Here is a 20,880-nt window from a genome sequence, read left to right on the forward strand (position 1 = left end):
TTGATAATATTGTTCTCGACATCCTCAAAATATATTTTATATTCATTTACTTTAAGATAGTTTTGTTGAAAACCGAATATTTAATTTTAAATTTTAACTGTTATAAGATTTTAGACTACCTTTAAACTTGAATTTTAAATAATACGCTTCTTTTTAATGTGTTAAATATAAGCATCTGGTACTTATTGAAAGAAATATTATTTCATAACGCCATCTGCTGACGAATAGCGTTATCATAATATCTCATTGTTATCATATTCTGATTATAGATGGCGCTCTTAAAGGATAGCGCCATCTATCGCTTAGAACTTTGCTTGCAATTTGATATAGATGGCGTCTCATGCTTGAAAAGTTGTATTTTATTAATATTTTTTTACTAAATAACACAGAACAAATACATTTAAGTACTGATATCATAAATTATGTAAATATTATTTTACTATAGACATTGTGAAAAAGGTATATACGTTTTAAATATTTATTGTTTCAATAGATTCGTTCGTGTTCCTTATTTAGTATTTGTTTGTTTATTTAAATAAATTTATACTTAGTCTAAGTTGATCGAATACATATGTACATATATTACGTGATTTAAGTCAAAAACATAAATAGAATTATTATAATTTCAAATGTAAAATAAAATTTTAAAATTTACATTTTCGTAAATAATATCAACTAATTTAAATATTATTTACGATATACTGAACATAACCGAAAACTCATTGTAATTGATTATACGTTAATTTTATTAATAATTCTATACAATGTTAAAGTTGTGATTTATGTAATGTTTACAAAATATATAACACACATTTTATTGTACATGATATAAAGTATGTGAATAACAATTACATAGAAAACGAAAAACAAGTTAATCGTAATTAAAAATTCGTCATGCAGAGAACCCGACAGATTAAAAAAGGCGGTAAAGTTGCATCAAATGAAATTAAACCTTATGAATTTGACATAAAGTTCAATTTTCAATAACAATTCAATATTTGTATTAATATTAATTTTATCAAAGTCAAATATATTATTCTCAGCTTTATGTTTATGTGAATAGAGTTCAATTTGTAAAAATGTCTTAAAGAACTGTCTTATTTTATGCTTTTGTTGGGTTATTATTTGAATTTATGGAATTTAGTTTTTTGTAGAAAGTATTTAATTTATTTTATAGTTGTTTTTTTTTTTTTAATATAAACAAAATTAGATTTAAGGGTATTGCATTATACAGTCTAGTTTTTAGTAATTCACATTTTAAATGCCATTTAGTTTTCTTAGACATTGATATATTTTTTTAAACTATTTTAACTTACAGTCCATTGATCCATTTCATTAACAGGAAGAATTTCGTGGGATATGCTAATAACTCTGCTATCGGCACTGCTGTCTTTGTTTATAACACAACACTATTACAACTAAAGACTTATACTTATTTTAATAATAATTTTACTTCCAAAGTTCCGATGACAACTTCGTCGACATCCAAAACGCCATTTTGTTACGAATCAAAGATTAAACAGATCTCGACCAATATTGCTCTGTCAATTCAAGGTCGAAATTGTTTACGTATCTATAAATTATATTAAACTTTTTATTTATATCTATTAATATTTAAGACCTTTTTAAAAAAAAACCGGCAAGTGCGATTCGGACTCTTGCATTTATGGTTCCGTAGCACCAGACAGCTAGACTAATTTTATTTTTAAATTTCTTGCCAAATCATGATTATAGGTCCACGCGAAGGTTAGTGGTGCATTGGTGATGTAAGAAATGGTTAATATTTGTTACAGCGCCATTGTCCATGGACGATGGTGACCACTTACCATAAGGTGGTCCATAAATGTATATAACGGATAGTTACAGGTCTATAGTGATATATTTTTTAATGATACATTTTTTTTAACATTTTTATTTTGTTTTCAGGACATGGACCTTATCGAGGTGCTGTGGAAGCAAGATGTGGACATGGGTTTCACCATGGAGGACCCTGTTCAGCCGGTGAGTAAAAATAACCGATAAATCAATTGTTGGGCTTGGAGCTAATTCCAAAATGCTGTTCCAAACAAATTAGATACTGAAAATTTTCGCAAGATTTTTGTCACCCCCGAAATTCAGTGGAGCTTGTCTGGATTCGAACCCGCAACCATCGTTTAAGATGCATCGATGGAGCCGATGAGTTGCGTTATAAAATTTTTGATTGTGTCATAAAACTTGACTAATGGAAATGACTCCATCTAAAAAGTTTCCGCGGACAATTTTAAACTTTAAACTCAAAAGTTTCAAAGTTTATATTTGGTGAATATTACGTGCACGTAAGTCGTTTCGTAACTGATAGTGTTTATAATTTTATGTAAATTTTCGATTGTCTCGTTGCACTGGTAGAGTCCAGGGTTCTGGTTCTGGTTTCGGACTCGAAGTCGAACCGATGCAATGTTATCGGTTTTTTCTTGTCGGAAATTCTCAGTTACGTCTGGAGTTTAGGATTCTCTGCCTCTGAAGGTACGTGAACCAGTTGGTTCTGCGGCTAAATCCTCTCCAGTCATGAGCTCTTCTATCGGATTAAGAGATTTAGCCAATAGACCACGAGCTTGTCTTTGCTGAAACAAATGGTCACAATATTTTTCTTATATGGCGCAGTTAGACGGACCGGCTCGAGGTCCACGGCCCATACGCCACCGCATTTGGAGCTAAGATGTTATTTACCTTGTGCCTGTAGTTACACTGGCTCACCAACTCTTCAGACTATCAAATAATATCAAGTATTACTACCCACACATTGCACAAAGACATACGTCCAATAAAAAAAGGTTTAGTGTTTGGAAGTCTTTTTTTGAACTCCAAGTACCAGTTTTTTTTAAAGTAGCATTTATTAATAACACCAATGCTCGTCAATATATAAAATACAAAGGGATAGATTGATTGGGTAGGTTTAAGGTATTAATTAAATCTCTCGTTCTAAACAGGAGGGCCCTCAAGCCAAGAAGGTGAACTTGAACGACCAGATCGATAAGGAACTGAAGCTGGCCGAGGAGAAGATACAGAAGAAGAAGAAGGAGGAGTGCGAGAAGATCGAGAAGGTGAAGGCGTCTCTTCTGGAACCGGATAAGGAGGTGAGGGCATTTGTAGCTGAGTTATTCAACTGTTTGAATCATATAGTTTTACTGTCACTAATAAATTTCGCTCTGAATGTTCTAGACTCATTTTTCTAACTAGCTGTTCACGCAACTCCGTGCGCGTTTGAACTTCATATCTATTGTTAAGTTCGCTGATTTTACTGCAACATATTAATTCAGTATTAGGCAACTTTTGTGATTATTATTATTTATTTTATATATGATTCTAAAATAAAAGTTACTCCTTATTACTTCAGCTATCTGCCAGTGAAAGTCGCGTCAAAATCGGTCAAGCCGTTCCGATATATATAAAATCAACTCATATATAAAGTCACCTCAATGCTAATATATCAAACGTAATTATAAATTAATTAATTAATTTTTAATAAGCCTAGTGTAGTATTCTTTGATATAGTTCGAACAACACTTTGTAACGGTTTGAAAGTAATTTCGTAACACACAAACAAACATATTTATTGTAAAAAACAGCATTGTAAATCTGTTTAATTGAAAAGAGCAACTAGTTTCTTGCCGTTTCTTCTCGCTGGAGGCTGTATCCGGAACGGTGGTAGTGTTTAAATATCGACGATTCAAAAACGATTTGTGAAGTTTACTCGAATTAAATTGATTTTATTCGATATTTGTAATGTTAAAAGGATTCGTTGTCGACAGGAGGATCCGTGGGCCGGCTTGTCGTACACCGTCGATACAGAGACCGGTGAGTGAACTATTTGCTGTATCCGTTTTGATAAGGTTCCACAGGTTCGAGAGATTTCGTTTCGTGTGTGCAGGTAGTGTTGTGGTTCTTTGATGGTTAGTTCTGTAAGGTTGTCTGGTTAGGTACTCATTACGTATTCCACCACCAAACTGTAATAGTATGTGTCTGGTTTGAAGGGTGAGTGAGCCAGTGTGAAAGTATAAGATTTTTTGGGCTTCAGTCCAGGGCCCCGTGAGTTCAAGGGGGCCCCAGCTAAGTCAAGTTAAAGTCAATAATAGACGACAATGTGAAAGAATCCATAACTTAATTAAATTAAACAGATCGTAAGGTTTGCAGCGCTCCGAGTCCTGCAATTAACCAAACCCATTCAATTAATTTAATTCAAGTCTACGTTCAGATATGTCTTAGTTGGGCGCCTAAGTATTGTTAGCGCAGGGCCCTCTAAACTTACGGTACGGCCCTGGTTAAAGATCTCAATGTCCTCCAGCAATCCGTTGGGACGGTTTGAAGGTTATGCGGAGGACGAGGCTTGCCCGTAGATGCTTTCAGACACCGGTCTGCAACTGAGGATATCGGTACAGAAAATCTTCAGTAACTTTACAATGTCCTGACTCAAGATTCGAACACACAACCTCGTGATCTAAAGCCCCTTAAGCCAGCCACTTGACTAAAACCCACATAGATTATTTTATATTTTTTGAATACTTACTCAGAGCTACGAAACTACGAATCGTAACGAAATATCAATAACAGCGATGTAGGGGCGTTTAGGGCGAGTAAATAAGGGCGCAACCCTTATATAGAGGGGTGGGTATGATACATTCAATTCGGGGGTGAATTTGTAGCGGTATGCGATCCGGTTTTTTATATAGCCAATTCGATGTAATATTGTCGTAAATATTTATCGTTCTCTTTTGTGACTTAAAAAATATACCTATTAAAACATATACACGAATTTTAGTATGTAAACTAATTTCAAAATAGTTATGTTTAAGTAGCTGTCGTCCGCGGTTTCGCTTGCGTTTTTGTGTTCGGTCGTTGGGTGTTAGGTAGATAAAATTACCCAATGTCTTTCCTTGGAGTTCGAGATTGCTTGATACCGAATTTCATCAATTTCGGTTCAGTAGTTTGGCCATGAAGAAACTAAACAAGAACCGTTGCAATGGAAATGGTAATATTTCTATATACGTAAACGCATCCGAGCGAACCTTTTTCAAATAATTTTAACTATACGCATTTTTTTTGATCTTACGTAAGAACTATCGAGACTCCTTCCCACCCCCTTGTAAGAAAACATAAGACATGGTCGACCCCCTCCTGCCTAAATCGTCTTACGTAATAAATGAATGGCCCCTTAGCTTAATTTTTATTTATTGATTAATTTATAATACAAATCTGTATAAATTAAAATAAGTCTCCACGTTATACAAGATACAGTCCAAGTGGATTTTGTTGTGAGTTCGGTCACTGCAATAAAACAAATCCACCCTGTCGGTTATGACATTTAGGGTACGTAACGTGCGTAAAAACACCGCACAGGTCACTACAACGCAATAACTGAGCCCGATAAGTCGGTCTCTGTACGACCGACCGACAAATCTCGAGTTAGAACCCGCAATCATTGGTCAATATTCAAATTTAGTAACCGCTGAGCCGTCTCGTACTAAAATTGAAACTTTTTAAATTTAAAAATCTTTGAATTTTAAACGTACGGATTAGAATAATATGACAAAAGATCACATTTCGCCTAAACAACGGACGGTTAGCGCTGAATCACATGACAAACGACTTTCCGTCACGGCGGACCCACGACGGCTTGTGGTGTATTTGAGAAAAAAAAAAAGTTTTTTTTTTTTTTTGATATTCCAATATCTTTGTTCGAATTTTGAAATTAAATATATGTGTATCTTATGTGTATCTATATTTTTGACGACGATGGGTACGTCACTCCGAGTCGACGTTGAAAAAGTTCATTAGTTTTCTACGTTGTCTCGGGTCTGGGTGTTTGTACCGTCGTTACTTCTGATCTTCCATAACACAAGTGCTTTAGCTACTTACACTGGGATCAGAGTAATGTATGTGATGTCCAACATATATGTATATATTTAAATTGTTTTTTATAATTATCAAAACATCTGTATCTTATACAGATGAATACCATAATGCTTATAGTCTTAAATTTTTTATAGGTTAGAATAGTTTACCTAAATATAATGATTAATAAATAAAAACACATATATATATACAGATATAACCGACGTATCCGCAATTAATTCTCACGTAGAGCTCACTCTAAGCCCAATCGTGGGACTATAAAAGGATCTTGCTACTATACAATTGGTTACTTAAGTTGCACCCTTTTAAAACGTCATTGCATAAATGATTCGTATAGTGATCTTTACTAATATTATTAATATGAAAGTAACTCTGTCTGTATGTTCGTCACAAAAACACTGAACCGAATTCGATGGAATTTGTTATAGAGCAAGTTTTAACTCCCAGGAATAGTCGTAGTGTCTAAAACTAAAAGCGAAATCGCGAAAGGACGAATCGTTCTATATGGTGTATAACGGTTCTCAATGATTGGGCTATGTAAACAAAACGGATATTTTAAATCGGACTATAAACGCGACTACAAACTTTTCGGCTCTATACAACGTTACTAGCTATCCGCTTCGTACGGGATTAACGGTAAAGATATCTCCCATGTCTTCAAGGAGTATCGTCATTGTTCTGATGATTTATACAATTTTAATGAATAATACTAATAACTCTAAACCTTCCTCGTGACTAACTTTGACTATTATTGAAAACGGTATGAAAATATGTTCGATAGTATTTGAGTACAGACAGACAGTCGAAAAAGAAATTACTTAGTTTTATAAGTGATTGTTTTAATTTGTATAAGGTTAGAGGTCAATGTAGTTATTACATTCTATGTAATAAATACCTATTAAAGAAAAAGCGAAGCGCGGGAAATGAAAAGAAGTTTTTTTTTTAAAGTGATAGTTGTACCAAGACACAAATATATACAGACATGTCAAAAACATCTCTAAATCGATTCAAAACGATTTCGGTACGTGTGTATTTGTCAAAATTGAAACCTCTCTGAATCTATACGAAAGTACAATATCAAAGTGCAACAACTTCATATATTTAACAAAGCCAGCTGTTATATAAAAACTCAATGCTGGAAACCTTCACAAAGGTACAATACACGGACTATATTCATAATATCACCAATTTTTATCCATAAAAAAAGGCCAAGGTATTAATCATAAGAACACTGCCGAAGACGATGACTTGAAGAAATGTTTTTTGATCGAATTCGGCTGTCACTGTTGCCGACAGCCATTTTGTGTTGACCTTTCGTTTTAGCATAACGATCTTACACCATTCAGCCTAATAATAAGTTTGAAATATTTTCAAATAAAAAAAAAAGTTGTATTAATTTATTTTTATTATAGCGTTAATAGTTTCAACGTATTATTTAATAATAGTTGTATTGTTGTACGTATATGATAAAAAACATGGATTTTTGTAGGCGATGATTTTCGTGCAAAATTTATTTTAGTTTTTAATGTCAATATATTAATTATTTTTATATAAATATGAACGAAATCTAATCAGTAATTTTTGGAGTCATTCATATCTACAGAGATTTGTCTTGAATTACTTTAGACCACATGCCAGGTACAAGCTATTAAAAAAAAAAAAAACTATGTACTAATGCTCTCGTGTTCATAAGTACAGTGTAAAGTGTAAATCTGATTGATGTCATTTCATTACACGAATCGACGTAATGTTTATTTTATGAATACTTTTTTAAAATTGTTTTGTCACTTGCGTATTACACTGTACAGCCTGTCTGACCAAATGTTTGAGACAAAACATAATTAATGGTAAATTAACTTTATGACTAGTACCGGTCTTGGTTTTTTTTTTATTTTGGTACCTACTGCATGTATTTATGCCTTACGTAATATTGTTATCGGTCGCTGTACCACCACGTATAATAAATAATTTAAATATGTAAACTCTTTTAAAAATCTCTTTGAATTAGTTTAAATGTTAGTTGATAGTAACATGTATTTTGTTAATTTAAATACCTTTTAAATATGTTTTGTAAAAATTTTTTTTTTAATCTCTTTGCTCTGTAATTCCGATTTGTGACAAAAGAAATGTAAATCTGAAAGCTAATTCAAGTAAGCATTAAAAAATAACTGTCCAAATTCAAAAATCGAATACGAGAAATTTGGATCGTTTCCAATATTCGAAGTTAAACAAAATGGCGCGCACCCAAGTGTCAGTTTATAATGGCGATTTCGTTCTCATTAAATTGTTCGTATCCTTTTCGAAATTTTTAAAGATAATCGACGTTTATTATTGGCCTTTTTTTATACCCTTTGTTAGGGTTTTCGAATCGAAATTCGATATTAATTTTAATGATTTCAATATGGCGCCATTTTGTTTTAAACTTGATATAAATATAGTTTATTGAATTTGTCTGTTCTGAAACGGAGTTATATTTGTATTTTAAATTGTATCGAAAACATCAAAGAGTTGACAGTTTCAGCTCTATTGGTTAGGTAGAACTAAAAATTCGTATAATTTTATACGTAAAAGTACTTATTTTAATTAGGTTTTTGTATATAATATAATTTAAGTTACCTGTCCCGGCTTAACAAGGTACAATAAGGCTCTATATTCAACCTAACCTAAACTTTCCGGCTAGCAAAGTTGAAATTCTCGGCTTTTCTCTGCTGCTATTATACACGTAAACCTTCCTCTTGAATCGCTCTGTTTATTGCCGACCGCATTAAAATCCGTTGCGTAGTTTAAAATAACCAAGCGTCTTTGCTTTGTGCTCTGTCTAAAAATTTTTCTAGTCGATATAGTTTTTAAGTCTATGCTGGTTACCGTTGATAAGTCCTGGATGTGGAATCAGGTATCATTCACCATGAAAATGGCGTCTCATTGGAACTGCACCAATGACTGACTTTTAACTAAAAGAGGAAGTGATTCTTTTAAAGCTTACTATATTATGACATATTACACACATACATTACATTAGCAGCCTGTAAATTTCCTGCTGGGCTAAGGCCTCTGCCTTTGAGGAGAGGGTTTGGAGCATATTCCACTACGCTGCTCCAATACGGGTTGTTTATTTCAAATGCTTACACTTAACTTTAATTTGACTTCCAAAATTCCGATAACAGTTTCGCCATTTTTTCGCAAATCCACAGTGAATATCACAGACTAATCGAGCTCTCGACCAATGACGTCGCGTCACTTTGCTGTCAAATGTTGTTTATTTGGCTTTTCTCCTCTTATGGTCGGAAAAGACATATATAATCAAAGGTCATATGTGTCTGTAAGTTAGGACGTTTTCGAATAACGCATCGTAGACAATTCAAATCGTCATCAAGAGGAGTCGTTTCTTGTACGTATAAGCCGGAAATTAGCCAACTTCGTATATAACATTATTTACGATATATACATTAATCGCCCTTTGAATTGACGCGATATCATTGGTCGAAATCCGCTTAATCTCTGGTGTTTGATGTGTTCTGCAGCAGAATTTGACCGGATAGTTTTGTATTTTCACTACATAGTATAAAACAAAGTCGCTTGTCTGTATGTCTGTCACTGTGTATGCTTAGATCTTTAAAACTACGCAACGGATTTTGATGCAGTTTTTTTTAATAGATAGATTGATTCAAGAGGAAGGTTTATATGTATAATACATGCACAATATAGTAGAGGAACACTGATTAATTTAGACGTCGTAAATAAACACATTTTTGCGCTTACATTGCAAACGCTGGCTGAACCCTACGAGATAGGTCAAAATAATGTACTACAGTATTGTACACCTTAAAAAGGTCTTCAAAAAAGTCCGCAATGGTGTCACAATAACTATTTTTTATCCTTTACTTTTTACGAGAAATAATGGCTTATTTTCGAAGCGATATTAAGCAATACAGCATTAATCCTTATCCAATTAAGTACCTTAAATACAATAAGATCTAAATATAAGGTTTATTTTTAAAGCTATAAAACCTCCTTCAACGCGAACTCACCGGATCGCCTAAAGTTACTTTAGAAGTTTTATCGTAACAGACCAATTCAATGACTATAATAGTTTTATTATTATAAACCAACATTGTCATCCAAGTACATACAAAACTCCATGATTAATAGTACAGCCGACATCTCAATCCCCCGAGATTCCGATCATTAATAACGTACGGATGTACAATACGGGATTATATATATGTATATTGTGAGTCGTGTGCGCGTTGAATGTGATTCGTACAATGGTACCCTCACTGGTCTGTGACTTCAATACAAATTTTTAAATCTTAATCAGGTACGTGTTGAATACTTAAGGTATTTTAATTTGACTGAAAATATGATAATAATTTTTCGGAGGATTTGAAGGTCTCGAGGCCCCGGGTCGAAAAGGAGAGGAGGTCCTAAAGCAACAGAGGAGACCCTAATACTATGAACTACTTTGAAAAAGAATAACTACTGAGTTTTTTCTCAGGTTCTTCTCGGTGGAATCTACATTCCGAACCGGTGGTAGCTTTACTTTAAATAGTTTGTTAAATGACGATTCAAAAGTGCTCGTAAAAGCCTACTTGAATAAAGTATATTTTGATTTTTGATTGTTTTGAACCTGCGGCTTTATCCGCGCGAAATTTATAAAACACAAACTTCCAACTCCCGTTTTACCCCCTTAGGTGTGGAGTTTCGTAAAAAACGTAATTATTTGCGGATGTCTACACCCTATAAGGAACCTACCTGCCATATTTCAACTTTGTAGGTTTGGTATTTCGCTTTTATATATGTAGAAAATAAATTTGTATATTTTAATATAAATTAGTTAGCTTTAATAAATGTATTAGTAACTTTTTAAACAATAGTTAGTAACATTATAATTTAACTATATCTAGACATTTGTTAACGAGCCGAGATGGCGCAGTGGTTTGAAGGCGTGCATCTTAACCGATGATTTCGGGCTCAAACCCAGGCAGGCACCACTGAATTTTCACGTGCTTAATTCGTGTTTATAATTCATCTCGTGCTCAGCGGTGAAGGAAAACATCGTGAGGAAACCTGCATGTGTCTAATTTCAACGAAATCCTGCCACATGTGTATTCCGCCAACCCGCATTGGAGCAGCGTGGTGGAATATGCTCCAAACCTTCTCCTCAAAGGGAGAGGAGGCCTTTATCCCAGCAGTGGGACATTTACGGGCTGCTAATGCTAATGCTGATGCTAGACATTTGTTAACATGTCTGAATCTCTGTTGTGGGGGTCCCTCTCATGTTGAAGCCCCAGGTCCTCCGGCCCTGGTAAAAAATATTTACTGATCTGTTTCCTGTGGTCCAGAGAACTCAAGTAGACTCATAAAATCAATTTTGAATCGTCATGTTAGTGGTGAATTAAATGTAAAGTCGCCACCGGTTCGGAAAGTAGACCGAGAAGAACCGGCAAGAATCTCAGTAGTTATTCTTTTTTATTGCAGTTTATGACAATCAAATACTAAGTGCACGCTTGTACCCCGAGATAAAAATTTAAAGACATCACCTGTATCATTACATAGTATAAAACAAAGTCGCTTACCGCTGTCTGTCCGTATGTATGTTTAGATCTTTAAAATTACACAACGGATTTTGATGCGGTTTTTTTTAATAGATAGATTGATTCGAGAGGAACGTTTGTCTGTATAATATCGCACCCGTACGAAGCCGGGGCGGGTCGCTAGTATCTGTATAAAGTGTACCTGTATTGATGTAACCAATACTGAATATTTAAAGGCAGTGTACTACAAGGGACATAACATCTTAGTTCCCGAGGTTGGTGGCGCATAGGTGATGTAAGGAATGGTTAATATTTCTTACAGCGCTATTGTCCATGGACGGTGGTGACCACTAACCATCTAGTGGCCCATTTGCTCTTCCGAATACCTGTATCATAAAAAAAAAAAATCTTGTTGCAGAAACAGTTTGAATGTTACGCGACCATCGGTCCGGAAGTTAGATCCAACTCGTCAAGAAACTCAGTAGTTACTTATTGTAGATTCTTATGTCCTGTATTGGTGTTATACAAATTTGAACCGACTTCGAAAATTGAGCTTTTCATTGAGTCTGTATTTTTGTTAAGCATGTAGTTCCTTAACAGAAATAGTCACGTAAGGAATAATCGTTACGACCAAGGCGACGTTCCTCTCGTAGTCTCTATGATATAGTTTCGTTACGACCCCCCCCCCCCAGGCGACGTTCCTCTCGTAGTCTCTAAGATATAGTTTTTAAATAATATATAAATTTTTTATTTGTCATGGTTATTTAATTGATTTTGATGACGTTGTTGATTTATTTCGTTGTTTGGTGTTTAATAAACGGTATATAACGAGAGCAACTTCGTTTAAATCGGAAGTCCCACGACTCGCTTTTGTTTTTCTGTTTGATATCTCTGACGTAGTTCTTCTGTTTTGATTTTGGAAATTAAACTTTTGTCGTTACACATTAGCCGGTCGTGGGATTTTGATGCAAAGAAGCCTTTGTTCAAGCGTGAGGTTCGAGCTGGCTTCGCACTAAACATAAACAGATTTGGTTCAGCGGTTCGGAAGCGTAACAGACAGACATTCGTATTAATAATATTAGTATAAGGTTACGATCTTTTTATCGTAAATGGTAAATAGATGGTACCCCCCCAGACATTTGAGCTGTACCAAATATTGACCACACCATACATCGTCGACGGAAGTGTTATCAATACTAATATTATGAACGCGAAAGTAACTCGTGTCTGTCTGTTGCTCTTTCACGGTCAAACCGTATCGTATTTGATAGAATTTGATTCGGGCTTAAACCCCAAGGAAGGATATAGGCTAGTTTTATTACCTAAAACGCAAGCAAAGCCGCGGACGATAACTGGTTGTATAAATATATTTAAAAGTTCAGGTTAAAACTTTAATTCAACGACCTAGGAACTCAAGCAGCAGGCCTTGTTTATTTAATTTTACACGAAAAAAAAAAAATCCGGAGCGTCTCTAAAAGTAATTCCGATTCTAGAAAGTTCTATATAAATTTCGGAATAATATTATTCGAGTACCGAGATCGATGAAAAACAAAATGGCGCCCCCTTCCCGCCATTTCATTAAAATAAAACATCGGACCATTAATAAAAGGAAAAAGATTAATGTCTGTTGAGTACAATACGTAATAAATTAGACCTCTAACGTAAATTTTCAGAAGGGAGCCTGCCCTGGCCGCCATCTTGTTCCCCGGGCGCACCTGATTGGCTGGCGAGCTTACTAATCAATAATTCCTTCGAATTTCCGAAATGACTTAACCGCCGCAATCTTTAACATTCGATTTTCGACCGTAGTCCTTGAAGCTAAAGATCTAAATATCCTTTTTGAAGTTATTCGAACAGAGTCACTTTTGAATGTGTTACGTATTATTGCGATACAAACTACACTTTATTGCTCAGCGATACGATTCACATTAAACGAACATTTATATCGTCGCATCCTTTGAATTTGGAACTATTTATCCTAGAACTAAATGACGATCAATGAAAAAACAACCACAACTGTATAGGAATACGGTCGAATTTTGTTTACGATTCGGTTTTAAATATTGATAATGAATTCGACTTTCATTGATATTGGATTTTATATCTTTTCAATGAAAGAATAAGGTGGTGTTTCGTTTGTAGCTACTTAATAGGATTTTCATAATGCTGCGCCTATATTAGATATATTGCTTTACAAATATAGGGAGACACGGGTACTTGTTTTTTTTTTTTTAATAATTAATAGTATTGAACTTTTATTAGGTACGATTTTACCCATGACTTTGTCTGTTTGGCTTTCGTCCTGTACCACTCGAGTGTTCGGTGGTGGAGTGGTCACCATCATTTGCAATGTATGAGGAAGAAATTAATTAACTTTTTTATTTACAATGTTTGGTTTTTGTGTTACGCGCGAACTATTTAAATGTAATTATGTCGGTACCGGTGAAAGGGTTTAAACAATCAGTGAGGTTTAATAATGATTTGAATTTTAGCGTTAATTTCGTCGTGAGAGATTCATTCAAATTCTCCACATAGTGTCAAACAAAGTCGCTTCCCGCTCTGTACGCTTGTATCTTTTGAACCACGCAATCGATTTTGATGCGGTTTTCGTCAATAAACGGAGCGATTTAAGAGGAACGTTTATATGTATAATACATGCGTATTATAGCAGAGAAACGCCGAAAATTCCAACGTTAGTCTGAAATAAACAAGATTTTTCTTTGTATGTTTATATTGTGTATGTATGTCCCTTATTGTAACGTGTGAGGCCGGGACGGATATATTTCATAACGAGAAACATTGACAATTGACAATGTAATTATTTATTGACGCGTGTGTAAAATGTCCAATTACATTTTTATTAGTCTCGATTGTCTTTTGAAATAGATAATATTAGATTAGGATATACTAGTGACCCGCCCCGGGTTCGCACGGGTGCAATGCTGATACTAAATACACTACAGAATGTCTTACAACGTTCACAGTTTTTCAATCGTTAGACAATAGAAACCGGTCTTTTTTGTAGATCTTTTTAAGGTTTACAATAATGTAGTACATTATTTTGATGGGTTGGGTTAAGCCAGCGTTTGCAATGTAAGCACAAAAATGTGTTTATTTACGACATCACTTCAGAAACCTCTAAAATTATCAGTGTTTCTCTACTACATTGTGCATGTATTATACATTTAAACCTTCCTCTTGGATCAATCTATCTATTTAAAAAAAACCGCATCAAAATCCGTTGTGTAATTTTAAAGATCTAAGCATACATAGGTTCAGACAGCGGGAAGCGACTTCGTTTTATACTGTGTAATGATATTGACATTCGCTTACCGTCAGTGCACCGCAATCAAACTTCAAACCGGAACTTAAGCACGAATATATAAATTGCGGTCGTCAAACGTGAATCCATTGCAATAAGTTTTAATTAGTATAAAAATAATTCAGTTCCCCAAGTCTAACACCAGCATTAGAAACAGCAGGACGTCGAAAAAAAAACTGGTTTTCGATTAATCGAGCTTTTTTCTTTTTAACTTGTACCGGTTATGTGCTGTGGGTTTGTCTATGTTATGATCTACGGCTTCGAACATTAACAGCCTGTAAATTTCCCACTGTTGGACTAAGGCCTCCTCTCCCTTTGAAGAGAAGGTTTGGAGCATTTTCCACCATGCGGGTTGGTGGATACACATGCGGCAGAATTTCGTTGAAATTAGACACGTGCAGGTTTCCTGACGATCTTTTCCTTCAACGCCCAGCACGAGATGGATTATAAATACAAATTAAGCACATGAAAATTCCGTGGTGTTAGCCTGGGTTTGAACCCGTAATTATTACTATGATATATAGAACATCATTTATAACAGCGTGTAACAAGCTGTTATTCCCACGGCTGGGCTAAATTAGTCACACATGTAAAATATCAACCGATACATGAAAGTTTCCTTACGAATTAGAGAATCAATCGGTCAAAACTCAGTGACCGAAATCAAAATATTTCCGACTCGAGTATGTTTGATTTAGATCTTTGCGTGAATCGTAAAAAAAAAAAATAATATCTAAAGCAATATCGACTCTGTTCACGCTTGACACATTTTTTCAACCCCCATTAGTAGTTATTATCTCGAAAGCTTCCCATTTCCAGGTAAGTGTTATCTGACGATTGACAATAGAAGCGTTAATTTTTAGTAATTTTGCGGTCTGACGACAATGGGCGTTTTTTTTCTTACGTCTCTAAGATAATGATTTATGTTTCATCGTCAAAATTTTAGAGGATCTCGTGTAATGGTACCGGAATATCTGGTAATAATAATTGTTATATATTTTTCTCAGTTTGATCAAAATCAAATGAAACATTCGAGTGGGCTCGTAAAAGCACTTTTGTATCGCCGTGTTATAGAGTTGAATTAAATTTATATCAACGGTCGGTTCCGAAAGTAGATTCTACCGAGAACCGACATGAAACTCAATTTTAATTACAGACGTCAGTAAATATATATTTTTTTATATATTCTGCCTAAAAGTCAATGTATACTAAGTCCACGCTTGTTTTATCTTTAATATAATCTTGTATTAAGTCTTATTTATCTATGTGTTTATTTACATGAGCCTTAAATACTTTAATAGGCCAAGTTAAAAATAGCTGTCGAATCTTAATTCTTGTTGACTTCCAGGCAGGAGACATAACATACATATATAATTGTATTTAACTAACACGACTGTATTTTCAGATATTGAAAAAGAGTAACTACTGAGTTTGTTGCCGGTTCTTCTCGGTAGAATCTACATTCCGAACCGGTGGTAGCTTCACTTTAAATAGTTTGTTAAATGGCGATTCAAAAGTGCTCGTAAGAGCCTACTTGAATAAATTATATTTTGATTTTATTGTACAATCTGTAATGTGTTTCTGTATGTTTCGAATGGAATATCTGAACTCCTGGGGAGGAGTGGTGGTGATGGCTGGCGACTAGGGAACACTTATTCTTAGCACTTTAGATATCGTCGCTGTAAGGAAAATTAAACTTGCCTTCATTTTCTTTGTGGTAGAGCTTTCTGGGTGGGTTACCTACTACCCATTCAGCACACTACCGCCAAACTGAGTGTCACAATGTACATAAGATATTCAAGGTCGGATTCATTGACGATGTAGAGAATAATTATTTTTTATTTATTATTATAAGCGCAAAGACAATGTATTATATAGAAGCCTCTAAAGTTATCAGTGTTTCTCTACTATATTGTGCACGTATTATACATATAAACCTTCCTCTTGAATCACTCTATCTATTATAAAAAACCACATCAAAATCCTTTGCATAGTTTTAAAGATCTAAGCGTACAAAGGGACAGACAGACAACGAGAAGCGACTTTATTTTACACAATGTATTGAAACTATTTTTATTTCAGTAGGTTACGTATGTTTTACCAACGGTAACACTATGAAACAATATAATTTGAACATAGAATTAATTCGATATCGTTCAGCCGTTATTACGCAACGTTCTGACAGACATACACCCATATCTAATATTATTAAAAAAAAAAATTACGAATAAAATTAATTTGTTTAATTTTTTTTATACGTAATTGTCAAGATTCCGAACAAAACCCTTTATAAGTACTAAGGCATCATAAACCAACAGAAGTATTTATTACATGCACTTAAATCAAGAATCACGTATAATAGTCACGGTGACGTCACAAGATGGCGGCCCCGTCATCACTGATCAGCGCTTTTAAAAGCTCGACTTTCGAACTGATACGTTGAAGTTAAATATTGCTATTACTGTTTAACTAATCAGTTGAGTTGATACGTGCGTTGCGTATGATTTTTTATAGTATAGGTAGGTAGGCAAATGCGCCACCTGATGGTAAGTGGTCACCACTTCCCATACACAAAGGCGCTGTAAGAAATATTAACCATTCCTTACATCGCACCAACTTTGGGAACTAAGATGTCTCTCGTGCCTGTAGTTACACTGGCTCACTTATCCGGAACACAACAATACAAAGTATCGCTGTTTGACGGTAGAATATCTGATGAGTGGGTGGTACCTACCCAGATGGACATGAAGCTTAAAAATTGCTGGTCAAACCCTGCAAGTATCACTGACTTTTCATTTGCAAGGAAAATGTTATAAGGAAATACTTTGTAAGGATACCTATAGGTCTCTGTTACGGTCAAAGCTCTGTTACAGCGCGATTGTCTATGTGCTTTAGTGGCCACTTGCCATCATTTAGCCCATATGCTCGTCTACCATAAAGAAAACTAACTAATTGACCCCCTTTTTAAGGCTTGTAAGGAAAAGTTGGCTATATTGGAGTTCAAGCTTGCGGTTTGGTCGTGAAAGAGCAACAGACAGACAGATTAACTTTCGTCTTTATTAATATTAATATATATTTTTACAAATGCTGTAAATTAACTCTGAGTTTAGACCGTATACTTTAAATCAAACTATTCTTTATTCAAGTAAGAGCACTTTTGAATCGTCAGTGTTGAATTAAACGTAGAGCCGGTTATTACCGGTTCGGTATAATGATTCTACCGAGATACAAGAAACTTAGTAGTTACTCTTTTCGACGATTTTACTTACAGAGTTCAGTCATTCGAGTACATTTAAAGTTAGATAGATCTTGGCTAGACATCAATAAATACTAAACCAAGATTTTTATTGTTAATAATCTTTGATATTAAAATAATCACAATTGAGTTACTGCACGTGATGTAAAACCTTTATCTCAGTAACGCTACGAGTGTTACGTTAAACGTAGCTCTACAATTCGACCTTGAAATTGGTACCGAGTTCGAGTTCAATGAAGTTCAGTAAACCATGCATGTTTTGAACTCATCATTGGAGATTTCACGGAATTGTAAATTTTCGATCTATCGTAATAATAAATGAAAACTCGAAATAAACTTTCCCCTGTGCCACTGTTGTTTAAACACTTTCACTGTCCGGAAACGCAGACATTTCGAGTCACGGTGACATCACAAGATGGCGGCTAGTCATCATCTGTCAGCTATTTCGACAATAGCGTGGTTACTAGTTCAAACAACGTAAAAAAAAAACACATTGAAAAATATCTACGAATTTGTTAGTAAATGTTTTATTGGTTGTAGTTCAAGGGCGTTGCAGACTTTTTTTGGGTGGGTTAGACTTGTCAAGCAATCTCTCAGAAGCAGCCAACGAGGATTCTGGAGGAAGGAGTCTTCATTGACGGAAAATTTTACTCGTTTTGAAAGCCCTTTTCTGGGTTAAATTTTACGAGTTAAATCAAAATATACTTTATACAACAAGCAATCTTAAATCGTCATTGAATATTTGTTTGATTCAGTACGAAACAAGTTTAAAGCCTAAGGATGGACATAATCTTGCATCATTCAAAGGAGTAATGTTGGCTTTGAAGGGTTGTATAAGAGTTCTTAAAGAATTTTCTTCATAAACTGAATTTGACGCTAGTAAAGCCGTGAGCGCAGCTAGGAAAAGAACCGTTAAGAAACTCAGTAGTTTCTATCTTTGTTTAATCAACAAAAAGGAATCTCGGAAAAAACTGATATCCGAAGGGTAGGCTCTTGCTCTCTGAGGAGGAATTAGTTGGAAAATGGAACTCGGCTGGACTCCTAGTATAGCCTCCTAATATAACAAGGATTCTAATCCTGGATATACTAGGAGGATTCGTAATCAGGATCCACGGATCTTTGAAATATATTTAGGTGAACTCCCATTTTCTCATCTTATATCGTAATTTCTCTAATTTAATCTAGGAACGGAACTTGCGTCGATAGTCACGTATCCTGAACGTATGTGAGGTTTTTGCTTTGTAATTGATATTCTAAGATAATTTACATATTATTCTTAATAGTACATTTGGTACTGGTATAAAACCTGCTTCATACATCATACAGATTTTTGTCATAAAGACTTTTCAGACGTTTCATACATGGTCTGCCGTGACTTATTTTAATCAGATTACGAGTTCCTGTTTGATATTTAAGCAGTGGCGTAGCTATCTAGGGCCAGGTGGTGCAGTGCATCAGGGCCCCGGAGCTCAGGGGGCCCTCTAACCTAAGCTTTGAATAGAGATGACATATGGATTTAGACTACTAATGATAAGTTCATCTCAATGTATCCTGTATCCTATTCATATTCCTATCTATAATTTTGAAGTGCAATATAAGTTAAAGAGGGGGTGAGGGCCCGTTTCTTTTTCTATGCACCGGGGCCCTTGTCCACCTAGCTACGCCACTGTATTTAAGCTTAAAACCTCTCCAAAATGAATTATATCAGATGATGGAAATTGTTGAGATAACATTTGTATACGTAATTAATGTACATATAATTCAACTAATAAATACTAGATGGCGTTATGTCAAAATCAAAAAAAATATAAATGCTATATGCAAACAATTAGCGAATCTTGCCATCGCGATTTAGAATTATTTACAATTTGACATAACGCCATCTAGTATTTATTAGTTGAATTATATATGTACATTAATTACGTATACAACATTGTTAAATGTTTTTTTATGTGGTCTTAAAATAGCTTTCAAGAACTGTCGCTGAAGGTTTCAACGAGGCTCTATATTCTGCAATCCCTTCCTGGTTGTTTCTATATTCAACAGCCTTGATCATTGGTCGTAAAGAGGATCAGGTGATGGTCATCTCGTGCCCCAGTTTCGAATCCCAATTTGAGCCGGTAAAGTGTTATTTGGTCTTTCAAGAACATCTTGATAAGATAAAAGTGCTACCTAACTGCCTAAGAAAAAACGTATGGCTTTTGTGTAAACCTGATGTCTAGCCTTTTTAAATATTTAAAGTTGACGTCAATTATCGTGTTATTTTATTGATTAAAGTTTTAATTATGTAATCATAGATCTTTCTGTATTATAAATGTAAAAGTAAGTGCTCCGTCTGTTGATGTTTCACAACCAAAACACTGAAACTAGTTTGATGGAATTTAGATCGAAGCAAGATCGAACTCCAAGGAAGGACATAGGCTACATTTTTGTGACTTACACTTGACGACCAACCCCTAAGAATGGACCGAAGTCGCAGTACACTAAAAAGTCTAGAATATGTTTTAATTATTATTATTAAAAAAAAAAAATAAGTGTTCGAATTTTAAAATCGTCCCAGATCTCAGAAACTGTTCAGGATAATTCAACTCAATACGTTCGTAATAAAAAAACACACAATATCTAAATTGCATTAAGTATTTTTTACACAAAACCAATTTCCAAAACGAACCGGAGACCCTTGACGCCGTATACATATATATATCAAAAAACGCCTAATCGTCCATCTCTCTTTCGCGCGAGACATCGCGACATAACCAGTATGTGTAAGCGAGACGGGTATGTTTCTATCGTGACGCAGCACGGCGTCCGTGTGACCCCGCCTACGAAGGCAGTATTGGTCGGCAAGAAAAAAAAGAAGTTCACATACAAGGGAGAAA

General features: G+C 34.8%; 1 protein-coding gene across 8 annotated transcripts in view; it reads left to right on the plus strand.

Moving 5' to 3' along the window:
• LOC125075265 (segmentation protein cap'n'collar-like) overlaps positions 1–20,880 on the plus strand; it is a 134,099-nt gene that overhangs the window by 53,806 nt on the left and 59,413 nt on the right. For 7 of the 8 annotated variants that reach the window (XM_047686973.1, XM_047686966.1, XM_047686967.1 and 4 more), the window contains 3 exons: positions 1,927–2,001; positions 2,967–3,113; positions 3,789–3,834. In XM_047686973.1, the coding sequence (XP_047542929.1) occupies positions 1,927–2,001; positions 2,967–3,113; positions 3,789–3,834 (268 nt within the window). The remainder of the gene's footprint in view (positions 1–1,926; positions 2,002–2,966; positions 3,114–3,788; positions 3,835–20,880) is intronic. The other variant, XM_047686970.1, reaches the window with a different exon arrangement.

Source organism: Vanessa atalanta, chromosome 30, assembly GCF_905147765.1.
Source record: "Vanessa atalanta chromosome 30, ilVanAtal1.2, whole genome shotgun sequence".
In the NCBI taxonomy this organism is placed as follows: Eukaryota; Metazoa; Arthropoda; class Insecta; order Lepidoptera; family Nymphalidae; genus Vanessa; species Vanessa atalanta.